The sequence below is a fragment of the Ursus americanus genome, chromosome 6 (assembly GCF_024610735.1).
Source record: "Ursus americanus isolate L20-20 chromosome 6, mUrsAme1.1.p, whole genome shotgun sequence".
Taxonomy (NCBI): Eukaryota; Metazoa; Chordata; class Mammalia; order Carnivora; family Ursidae; genus Ursus; species Ursus americanus.
In genome coordinates, this window is record NC_142132.1 from 32,818,459 (window position 1) to 32,830,961 (window position 12,503).

A 12,503-nucleotide genomic window follows, 5' to 3' on the forward strand; every position below is an offset into this window, starting at 1 on the left:
ATGGCATAATTGTTCTTGATATCAGTTTTAAAAGCTTATTAAGGTTATACCCCAGAGTATAGCAGCTTTCTCTTAATATGCATGCATATTTTAGAATCTGTGGTTCCTTCTTTCTTCTTTCTTCATAAATTAAGCTAGTCTTAATGTGTCAGCTTCTTCAGTCCATCATGTTAGCAACCTTCTCTGGGTCTTAAATAAATGTGCTTCAGAGTTTTCTGCCTACTCCCTGTAGGAGTGAAGAATTTCCTCATGTGCTACTTAATGCACACCAGTGCAGAAGTTGCCCCTGGAAGTGCTCATGGGGAAAAGTCAGCTGGTATGAACTGAGATTAAGGCAAAAGAAGAGGCCACAATTGTGGAACTTTTTGAAAAGCTCTTTTCTATTTGCACGCTCTGAAAGCACTTCAGAGGAAGTGACTATACCCACACTGTTGCTATTAGTTATCTTTGATGTGAGACACACATTAATGCTGTATGTGAAACAGAGTTTGCTTTTAGAATAAATTGATAGCACTTTTTCCTAAAGTAATGTTAGAATGTTTTCAATTCCTCAAGCATCCTCTTACCCTTTTTATGCATATGAATTTTTTGGGGGGAGAGAATCAGATTGTTCTTTTAGATTGTTTTTTCAGATAATCTGAAAAAGGGATATAAGGAATCATGAGAATGTATGATATTAAAGGTAAAATGGCAGTACAATTAATTCAAATTCAGTCTTTCAGTGGTGTCACTTTTTTTTTTTTTAGGATTATGCCAAGAATGTTCCTTTAAATTAAATTTTCATCACAGGTAATATTATCTTTTAAAATGCTGTTGTTAATCTTTAGTAGTCTTGGACATAGTCACTTACCTGCACTGAATGTCTAAATGTGGACTTGAGTGGTTGATGGTTTAATTAACTGATTGTATATCCGGCATTACTTTGTGGTACACCATACACATATACCAGAACACTGGAAGTTTGCCATGCCTTACTCTAGCCAAGCAGTTTTAAACATGTAGGCCTGTGCAGGGCGGTAGATAGATGCTAGAATTTTTAGTTTGGAGTCAGTGTTAAGAAACCATAATATTCTTGGAAACTGTCTTGTAAAGCAGATCTTCATAAAGTGATGCTTATGTCTCATTTCTTTTTTTAAATTTAAATTCAGTTAATTAATATATACTATATTATTTGTTTCAGGGATACAGGTCTGTGATTCACAGTCTTATGTAATACCCAGTGCTCATTACAACACATACCCTCCCCAATGTCCCTCACCCAGTTACCCCATCCCAACCCCCTTCTCTCCAGCAACCCTCAGTTTGTTTCCTAAGATTAAGAGTCTCTTATGGTTTGTCTCCCTCTCTGGTTTCATCTTGTTTCATTTTTTCCTCTCTTCCCCTATGATCCTCTGTTTTGTTTCTTAAATTCCAACATGAGTGAGATCATATGATAATTGTCTTTTTCTGATTGACTTATTTCACTTAGCATGATAACCCTCTAGTTCCATCCATGTCTTTTCAAATGGCAAGATTTCATTTTTTTGATGGCTGCATAATATTCCATTGTATATATACACACCACATCTTTGTGGATGGACATCTGGGCTCTTTCTATAGTTTGGTTATTGTGGACATTGCTGCTATAAACATGGGGGTGCAGGTGCCCTTTAGGATCACTACATTTGTATCTTTGGGGTAAATACCCAGTAGTGCAATTACTGGGTCATAGGGTAGCTCCATTTTCAGCTTTTTGAGGCACCTCCATACTGTTTTCCAGAGTGGCTGCACCAGCTTGCATTCCCACCAACAGTGTAGGAGGGTTCCCCTTTCTCCGTATCCTCGCCAACATCTGTTGTTCACTGACTTGTTAATTTTAGCCATTCTGACTGGTGTGAGGTGGTATCTCATTGTGGTTTTGATTTGTATTTCCCTGATGCCAAGTGATGTTGAGTACTTTTTCATGTGTCTGTGGGCCATTTGGATGTCTTCTTTGCAGAAATGTCTGTTCGTGTCTTCTGCCCATTTTTTTTTTTTTTAAAGAATTTATTTATTTGAGAGAGGGAGAGACAGAGATAGAGAGAGCAAGAGAGAGCACAAGTGGGGAGGAGAGGGAGAAACAGGCTTCCCACTGAGCAGGGAACCTGACATGGGGCTCGAGCAGGGAGCCTGACATGGGGCTCGATCCCAGAACCCTGAGATCATGACCTGAGCCGAAGGCAGACGCTTAACCAACTGAGCCACCCAGGCGCCCCAGCCCATTTCTTGATTGGATTATTTGTCCTTTGGGTGTTGAATTTGCTAAGTTCTTTATAGATTTTGGATAGTAGCCCTTTATCTGATATGTCATTTGCAAATATCTTCTCCCATTCTGTCAGTTGTCTTTTGGTTTTGTTGACCTTTTCCTTTGCTGTGCACAAGCTTTTTATCTTGATGAAGTCCCAGTAGTTCATTTTTGCCCTTGCTTCCCTTGCCTTTGGCAATGTGTCTAGGAAGAAGTTGCTGCGGCCGAGGTCGAAGAGGTTGCTGCCTGTTCTCCTCTAGGATTTTGATGGATTCCTATCTCACATTGAGGTCTTTCATCCATTTTGAGTCTATTTTTGGGTATGGTGTAAGGAAATGGTCCGGTTTCATTCTTCTGCATGTGGCTGTCCGATTTTCCCAACATTTGTCGAAGAGACTTTTTTCCATTGGACATTTTTTCCTGTTTTGTTGAAGATTAGTTGACCGTGGTTAGAGTTGAGGGTCCATTTCTGGGCTCTCTGTTCTGTTCCATTGATCTGTGTGTCTGTTTTTGTGCCAGTACCATACTGTCTGGATGATTACAGCTCTGTAATAGAGCTTGAAGTCCAGAATTGTGATGCCACCAGCTTTGGTTTTCTTTTTCAACATACCTTTGGCTATTTGGGGTCTTTTCTGGTTCTATACAAATTTTAGGATTATTTGTTCCGACTCTGTGAAAAAAGTTGATGGTGTTTTGATAGGGATTGCATTAAATGTGTAGATAGCTTTAGGTAGCATAGACATTTTCATGTTTGTTCTTCCAATCTATGAGCATGGAACATTTTTCCATTTCTTTGTGTCTTCCTCCATTTCTTTCATGAGTATTCTATAGTTTTCTGAGTACAGATCCTTTGTCTCTTTGGTTAGGTTTATTCCTAGGTATCTTATGGTTTTGGGTACAATTGTAAATGAGATCGACTCCTTAATTTCTTTTTCTTCTGTCTCCTTGTTGGTGTATAGAAATGCAGCTGATTTCTGTGCATTGATTTTATATCCTGCCACTGTACTGAATTCCTGTATGAGTTATAGCAATTTTGGGGTAGAGTCTTATGGGTTTTCTACATAGAGTATCACTTATGTCTCATTTAAACAATGTATTATTTGGAGTTTGTCATTCTTACACAGAATTATGTACCTTTATTCTCATTTCAGATGTTAAAATCAGACTCCTGTCAAGTGAGCTAGAATGTGTCTGTCATGTTGAGTGGGGGAGAAATATCAGTGTTCTGCAATGTGCAGTATATATAAATAAGATCATGGGCTTTGAAACCAGACCCTTGTGTATTCCTCTCAGCTTCTCCACTTACTAGTTGTCTTCTTTGGGCAAGGTTCTTAACCTCTGTAAGACTCAATTTTATCGCTTCTAAAAATGAGGATGCCAAGGTTATCATGGGGTTTAATGAAAGTGCATGTAAAGTGCTTGACATAGTGCCTGGCAAATGGGAAGTTAAGCAAAATGGGGTCCCTGGCATTGAAGATGTTCAGACAAAAATCTGTCACCTTCCATTATTGTGATGGTCAAGTTTCAAGGCCTGAATAACAGTTGAAAGTCTAACAGTGAGATTCTGCAACTTTATAAAATGTATATGTCAGTATATTTTAAAATCAGCTGTGTTATAAATATGCTTTATTAAAGCATATTTTAGTTATTTTAGTTATTAAAAATAAATATTAAGTAATTAATAATTTTTAAATTCTTGAAATTGGCAGAATTTTTTAGATTACTTGAATAGCCTAACCTTTATTTCCCCTCTCCATCAGTGAGACTTTAGGTACCAGAGAGTTTTTTTGACCTTGACTTTCGAGCTTCATTTCAAAATTGAAATGATTCTTATGAGAGGCAGAAAGTGGTTACTGCCTTAAATAATCTTACAACATTTGGTATAAGGACCTTAATTTGGGAGGTCTGATGAGCAAGTTTCTTGAAACTGAACCTCTTTGTTTTCTCTTTATTCTCCTTCCTGGTCCCAGTTTCAGCATTATCACCTTTTTCTATCTTGTATTTCCTTTCTTAACCACTTAAAATCAATTACTTGCCAACCGTGGTACTGGCAGCCTTGTAAACCTGGCCTAGAAGAGATTAAGCTACAACAGTAAAAGGGCAAATGGTCTAAAGTAGACATTTGCGTTAACAGTAAACCCCTCCATCCTTATTCCTTTATGCCTTTACTGTATTCTTTTATTCTTAACAGAAGAATTTTCTACTTAGTGGTGGTTTAGAGCTGTTACAGCATTTCTTCTTCTTTTATGTGTTTTTTCAAGGTATAGGTAGCTATGAATTACATGGAGGGAAATGACATTTGTTTTTGTAATTAAAAAAAGGCTAAATGATAGAAAATAAAAAGAAGGAAATGAGTAAAACTGATTTATATTTATTAAGGTTTGTATATAGAACTTATAAAAAAATTTGTTTCAGAGTTTTAGGCTTCATTATTTTACAGTATTGTCTTTAATTAATATACTAACCTAAAATAACTCATTTAAGGCTTTCTTATATAAATTACATTGTAAAAATAAGTTACTTGAACTGATTTGACTTTTTTGCTCATTGGTTCTTATTTTTCATAATGGTCAGTTGAAAAAGTTAACTTTAATTTTATATTGTTCAACATAAAGGAGAAAAGAAGTCAAGTCAAAAAAAAGGAAGGATAAAACCAAAAAAGATTATGAGGAGTCATCACATAAAAAATCCAGATTATCTTCTGCAGAAGAGACCTCAAAGAAAAAGGAAAAAGGTACAAGGGAATTAAAATATAATACCTACTCACAGTTTTTAACATAAAATGTAATCTGCTAAATGTGTCAAATATAGAATTTATTTGGTGAATGCATTTAGATTTCTGTTTTATACTAGTTGAAGGGGGGGACACCTGGGTGGCTCAGTCGGTTAAGTGTCCAACTCTTGTTTTTGGCTCAGGTCATGATCTTGGGGTCATGAGGTCGTACTCCAAGTCAGGCTCTGTGCAGGGCATGGAGCCTGCTTAAGATTCTCTTTCTCCATCTCCCTCTGCCCTCCCCCTTCCTCGCTTGCTCTCTCTCTCCCTCCCAAATGAAAAATAAATAAATCTTATAGTAGTCAAAATTGGTTTGGGAATTGATAAGATTTTTTTTTTTTTTTTTAAGAGAAGTGGAGAGGGACAGACGGAGAGGGAGAGAGAGAATCTTAAGCAAGCTCCATGCCCAGCGTGGAGCCGGAGCCCAGCATGGAGCTTGATGCTGAGCTCGATCTCAGGATCCTGAGATCCTGACCTGAGCCAAAATCAAGAGTTGGACGCTTAACCGACTGAGCCACCCAGGCGCCCCTTGGTTGGGGAATTTAGATATGAATTTACAGCAACTTATAAGAGTTTCAAGAACAAGGTTGGTTTTAATTCTTTTGGGGCAGATGGTAATAATATTGCAAACAATATTCTCCTTCCTCACTTTGTCACTTATAGACTCGGTACCTTGAACAAGTCCCTGAACTTCTTCAGTTCTATATTCCTCATATAAGTAGGGGTGATGTGAGTGAAAGGCATTTGAACACTGTAAAACAGTACATAATCTATAAGTCAGTGTAAAGTTATAACACTGGGATTTCATTACCATGGCCTTTGTGATTTTCTCACTAGCTTCTGAGCTTCTTGAAATCATGGAGCTTAATATATATGTCCTCGGAGCCTAGCATGGTGCTGTGCACATACACTTAGTAAATCCATCAGTCAGTCACTTACTTCTTCCTCAGTAGTGCTTAAACTCTCTAAGCTGTAATTTCTTCATGTGTAAAATGGTTATGCTAACTCAAGTTCCTAGCTCAGGATTGTTCAGAAGTTGAAAGGAGATAAAGGATTTAAGCAGTTTGCATGGTGCTTGGCGTGTAGTTAGCTATTATAAAGGTTACTGCTAGTTTCTTTTTCAGTCCACAATAGAGTCAAATTGGCTATAACTTAGAGTGAATCAAACTTAAATTATGTAGTTAGTGATAGATTACATTAGATTCAGCCAAATGTTAACACAATACTTGGACAGGAGAGGGCTCCCTTGCTCCAGCTATGAAGATAATTAGCTAGGTTTCATTCTTACATGTACTTTAGTGAATCATAACATATTCAAGCATATAGTATCGCCAAGTTTTCGACTAGATGGTGAGAGGAAAATACTGTTCTTATTTATTGAGAAACAGTATTTGAAACAGAATGCCTTTTTGTGTCTAAATCATTTCCCATCTCCAAAATAAATGTTAATAAATGTGAAAATTCCATTTGGGTTTGAAAAATTTTTGTTTTAAAAATGTTTAATGTATCATACTTGAGAGTTTTATTGTATTTGTTATTGTATTACATAATATTTTATTCTTATCATAGTATGATACCATGTGAATCACTACATATTCCAAATTAAAGAATAATTCCTACCTTGTGAAAGCTTGTTTAGTACCTTCAAAGCAGACGATTAAGTAGCTGGATACTCGGGATTGGGTATGGGATTGGAACCCTCAGATTATACATACGTATGCATGTGATCTTCCTTATAGATGTTTTCCCTGTAGTGTTCCATATTTCAGTAGATGACACCTCTGTCAACCTAAAAACTAATCAGATATCTGGAAATTATCCTCTACATCTTCTTATTTCTCATCATTTATGTTTAATTTGTTCCCAAATCCTGTCAGTTTTACCCCCAGAGTATGTATTTCTCAAGTTCTCTCCACCTTAATTCAAACTACCATGTTTTCTCATCTAGACTACTGCTCTCTTGTCCTTACTAGTTCTGCCACTGTCTTGTCATCCCACCTACTCTCCCCTTTGTGCATTCTCAATAAAGCAGTGATTGCCTGTTGTTCTTAGGATAGTACCAAAATCCTCACAAAGCCCAGGTGCTCAATATGATCCATCATACAACACTTGTTTCTCACCATGCTCCACCTCACTTTCACACTCCACACTCACGGTCTTTTCAGTTTCTAGGAAATGCCAAACTTCTTTCCATTTAGGGACTATGTAGATGCCGCTTCCTCTCTTTCTAACCCCCTCCCCCCACTGCCAGGTCCCATCCTAATCCTCCGAGTCTAAGTTTAAATGTCACTGATCCTTTCTTGATTCCATCCCTGACCACTGAATTTAAATTAGTACTTCTAATTAGTATCCCCAGCACCCCACTAGCACATGTAAGGTATAAGTAATAAAGAATGAGGAAATGAAAGACTTTGAAGATTATTTCAGGACAACTTCAGGGATAGAGAACCAAAGCAGAATGGAATTAGATAACGGTTTCTCATTTATTCTTTATTTAGAGCACCTTTGATAGCAGAGAGTACAGGATAAAGTTCTTCTTTTCAACTTCCGTGGCGTAAAGCAGAAAATGACATTTTAACAAACTTAGGAAAACCATGTGGAACTCTGTAATGTCTTTGTACCTGGGATCATCTGGAACTAGCTTGATTTTGATGTGATGCTTTATAGCCAGACCACCTTAATTTGTCCCAAATTTGAGTAGTAATTAATGCTTAAAATCTCAGGTGCATTTGAACTGTTGACAAAACTTTCTTGATTTCCTTCCTATCTTTGTGGCCTCTCCTCTGCCTCTTGATTATAGGTCCTCCTCAGTCTTACCCTTAGATGTTGGGGTTGCCCAAGGCCCTTATTGAACTTCTCTTCTTTCTCTCTGTTCTCCCTGTATGATCCCACCTACTCCTGTAGTGTCAGTTTACAGCCATACAAAAAGTAAGTGGGTGGATGGATGGATAATTGGATAGCTAGATGGCTGAATGAATGGATAGAGAGAAAATGTAAGAAAGACCAATCGTTTGACTTTGAGGACCAGTCAGTCTGCTTTGGCAGGTCTGAGCAGAACAAGGTACTTAGGCAGAGTGTCTTGGCAGAAAGTTGAAGATCTTATCGCTCCCACCACTACCACTGCATCCCCAAGCTTGCTTCTTTGGGAAGGCCTTTCCTGACACCCTTCACCCCCCTCCTCTAGGCAAGCTTAGGTCTCTGTTACACATTTCAGTAGCACTGCACTTCTCCTTTAGAGATACATATCAGTCACCCTTGGAATAATTTATTTTCTGTTAAGGAAGGGACTGTGTGACTTATTTAATTCTTTATCTCCAGTTTCTAAGCACAGTGCTTTCTCCACATAGTAGGTGTTGAATAAATGTTGGGTGAGTGAGTGAATCAGTGAAACAGTAGTTTCTCAACATTGAAAGAAACATCAGAGATCTGCCCTGGGATCATGATCAAAAAGATATTCTGTGGTTTTGCTTTTCAAAGTATGGCCCTCTGGCATTGTCATCACTTGGGAACTTGTTAGAAGTGCACAAGCTCAGACCCTTCCCCAATCTCCTGAATTACAGTTGCACTTTAAGTTCCAGTACCATCAAGTTTGAGATGTACTTCTCTGTATCAGGTACTTGTTCTGCTTTTGCTTCAACACCTCCAGGGAAGAGGAACTTACTACTATCCAAAATACTCTCTTACATTTCAGTTTGTTGTAATTGCTAGCAGGTGTCTCTTTAACTAATTTAGCCCAAATCTACAATTTCTTTCCTTTGGTGCAAGTTATGTCCTTAGGCCTCCAAAGTAAGCCTAACCTCTTTTTACCAATATAGACATTTGGAAATGGGTATTATATTCCTCACATAACAGAGAAGAATTTGTCACCAGCTTAGCTGTATTTTTATTTGCTTTCTGATGAGTAGGAAATCAGAGTGAAGAAATAATAAGCTAAAAACAAAACAAAACAGAAGGAAACAATAACCTAAAGCTGCAGTCCGGGCCTTGGCTTCCTGTGGAGTCCCTACCCTGTGGTTCTGAAATCCTCTTTATTGGCCCCGAAAGGGGCCATGTATGCATTAGCTTTGGTTTATGAGATCTCTATCCAAGGAGGTTGGAGGAATTGGTACTCTCCATCTCTTAGCTGTCATTTTTTTGACTTATCAGCCTTCAGAATTATTTCCCTTGTGGTCTTACTACAGGAGACTCCGTAGAGTGATGATTTTTTAAAATTATGCTAGTAGACTTTCAGTACTTTTTTCTTTCTGTTTCTCTGATTGGATAACTTGTAGAACTGAAACTTTGTTTTATGAAATAATATTTTGTGTGAATTTTAGTTACTAAGAATTCTCATCTGTATATGAAAAAGTATTGTGAAAAATGAGTATTTATAAACTGCTTTCAGATGTTGAACATCTATAGATAAAATGTGGTTATATTGCAGCTAATCTATGAGGTTTTTTTTTTAGCAACATGAGTTTGTTTTTTTTTTCCACAGGTGTTCATATTTTTTAAGCTTTGTGGTATATATTCCAGGCATAAAATACCTCTGCCTAAAGGAACCTAACATTTTAATTAGATAAGTTTGAGGAACATGAAAAATTAGAAGACAGTGAGGAGCTTTTCTGTAAGACTATAAAGTAAACTAGACTCTTAGGAAGAATTCTGGTTACAGCTATAACTGTTACACCATTGCAAAATGATTTTTAACAAAACATGCTGTTTTCTTTTCAGGGCATTCATCCTCAAAGAAATCAGAAAATTCTGTAAACAGTAAGTATCTAGTATTTCTTTATTAAATAAAAATGTATAGATTCAAGTTATTCAGTTTGGGTTTCTCATCAATTGTGACCTGCTCTGATGTATTATTTTTTGGTTTTGTACTAAAAAAAATCATAGAGAAAGTACCATAAGTATATGATTTCTTTTCCAATTTTGAACATTTTAAACTTTCTTGTTTTAAAATAGAAAAGCATAAAATTTCTTCTTCAGTAAATACAATGGATACACAATTTAATTTCACTTTATAGAATATGATGGAAGAAAAGCAGAAGAATGAGGTTGGAATGGAAAAGGATTGGGAAAGTGGATTAAGATTTAAGAAATGTTGCTTATATTGTATACTGAGTAATCTCTGTTATTTGGTGATTTTGACTGATCAAATGAAATGTGTGGTTTGTGTATGGAAAGTAAAATGTTGGCTACTGGTTAGTTATTTAATAAGTACCGTGGTTTCCACCAGATTGTATCAAACCAGATTGGATTTTATTATTATTTTCCTTGCAACATTCCAAAAAACATTCAAATGACTTATAAATACAATAAAGTAAGATTTTTAAAAGTAAAATCAGGATAATGGACAAATAAGATAGACTAGCAAAGTAACGCTTGAGTAAAATTAACACAGACAAATGTTTACTAAAAAGTTCTGCATAATTACAAAGGTAGATCACACATTTGTCACTGTTCTTCCAAACAACCAAACCAAAGAGGGGAACCACCAGTAGAATGATTAATTGTACCCATATGATCATATGCAGGTTATTCATCTTTTTCCAGGTAGAGTTCTGAGAGCAGACTCTCCTGTGGGTTCATAAAAGGGGCATCCACCTGTGATATAACAAACAGTAGCCTTGCATCTCAATAGTAATACAATGTCATAAAGACCTTGCAGTAGGGTTAGGGCTAATAATAAAGTGTAGTTCAATAGCCTATCTAATTCATTTTATAATATCTGGACTTATGAGACTTCTAGGCTTGGAAATTTGTGAACTTAAGAATTTTTTTTTTCTGATTTAAAGTAATATATATTTACTGTGGCAAACTCAGGAAAAAAATTAGTAATTACTCCAAATCCCACCATTCTCAAAGAGAAACATTATTAGCATTTTAATATAATTCTTAAGGAGAATTTTTAAGTGGTTGGTAATCAGAAATTTTGCACTATGAAAAATAGTAAAAGAGAAATTTTAAGATATTTACTGTTTAAAGATTTAATGGAGAGGGAGGTGTCAGTGGAGGCCTTCCTCTAGTTTAAGGATACAACTTATTTCTTATAAATTATTTTGCTCATACCAATTTTGTTTTCAGCATATTTGAAGTGTCCTAAAGCACTGATACTTTGTTTCTTCCCATGCAAATCCTAATTGATCTGTAGCTCCTTTTCCTAAATTAGGTGAAGTGTAGTGACAGTTTCTAGAACATAGCCTGGCATGAGAATGGTAGATTCATGCTATCTAGGCTGAAGTAGTGTGTGTGTATGTGTGCATGTGTGTGTGTATACACACACTATCTTTCATTTCCACTTGGATAATGTTGTTACCCTTTTACCACCGTTTAATGTATGGATTATTAAAACCAAATCTATGAAGAAAAACCCAATTTCTGTGGGGAAAAAGAATTTTAACTTGAATTTGTTGATTATTTACTCTTATCAGCCAAAATAGCAAGTGGTTTACTTGTACTCCCTCATTTAATCTTAGTAATGGGCATATAATATTCCATTTTGCAGACAGGAGAACCAAGACCCAGAGAATTTACATAAATTGCCAGAGATCTAGTAGTTGTTTAATAGCAAAACTGGGATGAAACACAGATTTATAATTCCATGAAGTCTATGCCCCTTTACCTGTATCATCAATAACCATTCAGTGAATCAAAAAAGTCCATATTTTATACCCCAATTTTGGCAGATACATTCTATAAATCTGCATTAAATGATTTGAGCTGTTTGTGTCTCAGTTCTATATGTGAAATAGGCATAAAGACACTTAACTTTGTTTTATTATCAGAGCCAAATGAGGCAATATATACCTAAAGCATGTATCCAACACAAAGTAAGTTCTTGATAACCTGTAGCTATTATTATTGTTACAGAAAGGAAAAAAAAAACCGGACATTAAACAGAGTCTGTGTTTTGTTCTCTAGAATTGGTCAAATCAAAAGTTAAGTCTGTAAAAGTTTGACCTGTCCATTTGTTATCGTAATTGGAGACTTGCCACTTCTTCAGTAAACCCAAGTTATTTAGGTATCATATAATAGCTAGAAAAACCAAGGTGACAGATCTGTTTTCATTATTCAAACATACAGGGAAAATCATATGCAGTTTGCATTTTAGAATTTGCATTCTAGGGGGCACCTGGGTGGCACAGCGGTTAAGCGTCTGCCTTCGGCTCAGGGCGTGATTCCGGCGTTATGGGATCGAGCCCCACATCAGGCTCCTCCGCTATGAGCCTGCTTCTTCCTCTCCCACTCCCTCTGCTTGTGTTCCCTCTCTAGCTGGCTGTCTCTATCTCTGTTGAATAAATAAATAAAATCTTAAAAAAAAAAAAAAGAATTTGCATTCTAAAAGCAACAGTGAAAACTTAAAGTAGGTCAAGAATGGAATAACCAAGGCGTTGACAGAACTTGAAATTGTGTTATAGGAAGAAGGTTGAAGGAAATACAGATGTTCGGTTTGGAGAAAAGTGAAGGGATGGGAGGAAAGGG

The 12,503-nt window shown here is 36.5% G+C and overlaps 1 protein-coding gene across 9 annotated transcripts in view; it reads left to right on the top strand.

The window, feature by feature from the left end:
- The window catches only part of LOC123800314 (protein FRA10AC1), a 37,723-nt gene that overhangs the window by 19,694 nt on the left and 5,526 nt on the right, over positions 1 to 12,503 (top strand). For all 9 annotated transcript variants that reach the window (XM_045809942.2, XM_045809940.2, XM_045809939.2 and 6 more), the window contains 3 exons: positions 747 to 789; positions 4,879 to 4,997; positions 9,750 to 9,788. In XM_045809942.2, the coding sequence (XP_045665898.1) occupies positions 747 to 789; positions 4,879 to 4,997; positions 9,750 to 9,788 (201 nt within the window). The remainder of the gene's footprint in view (positions 1 to 746; positions 790 to 4,878; positions 4,998 to 9,749; positions 9,789 to 12,503) is intronic.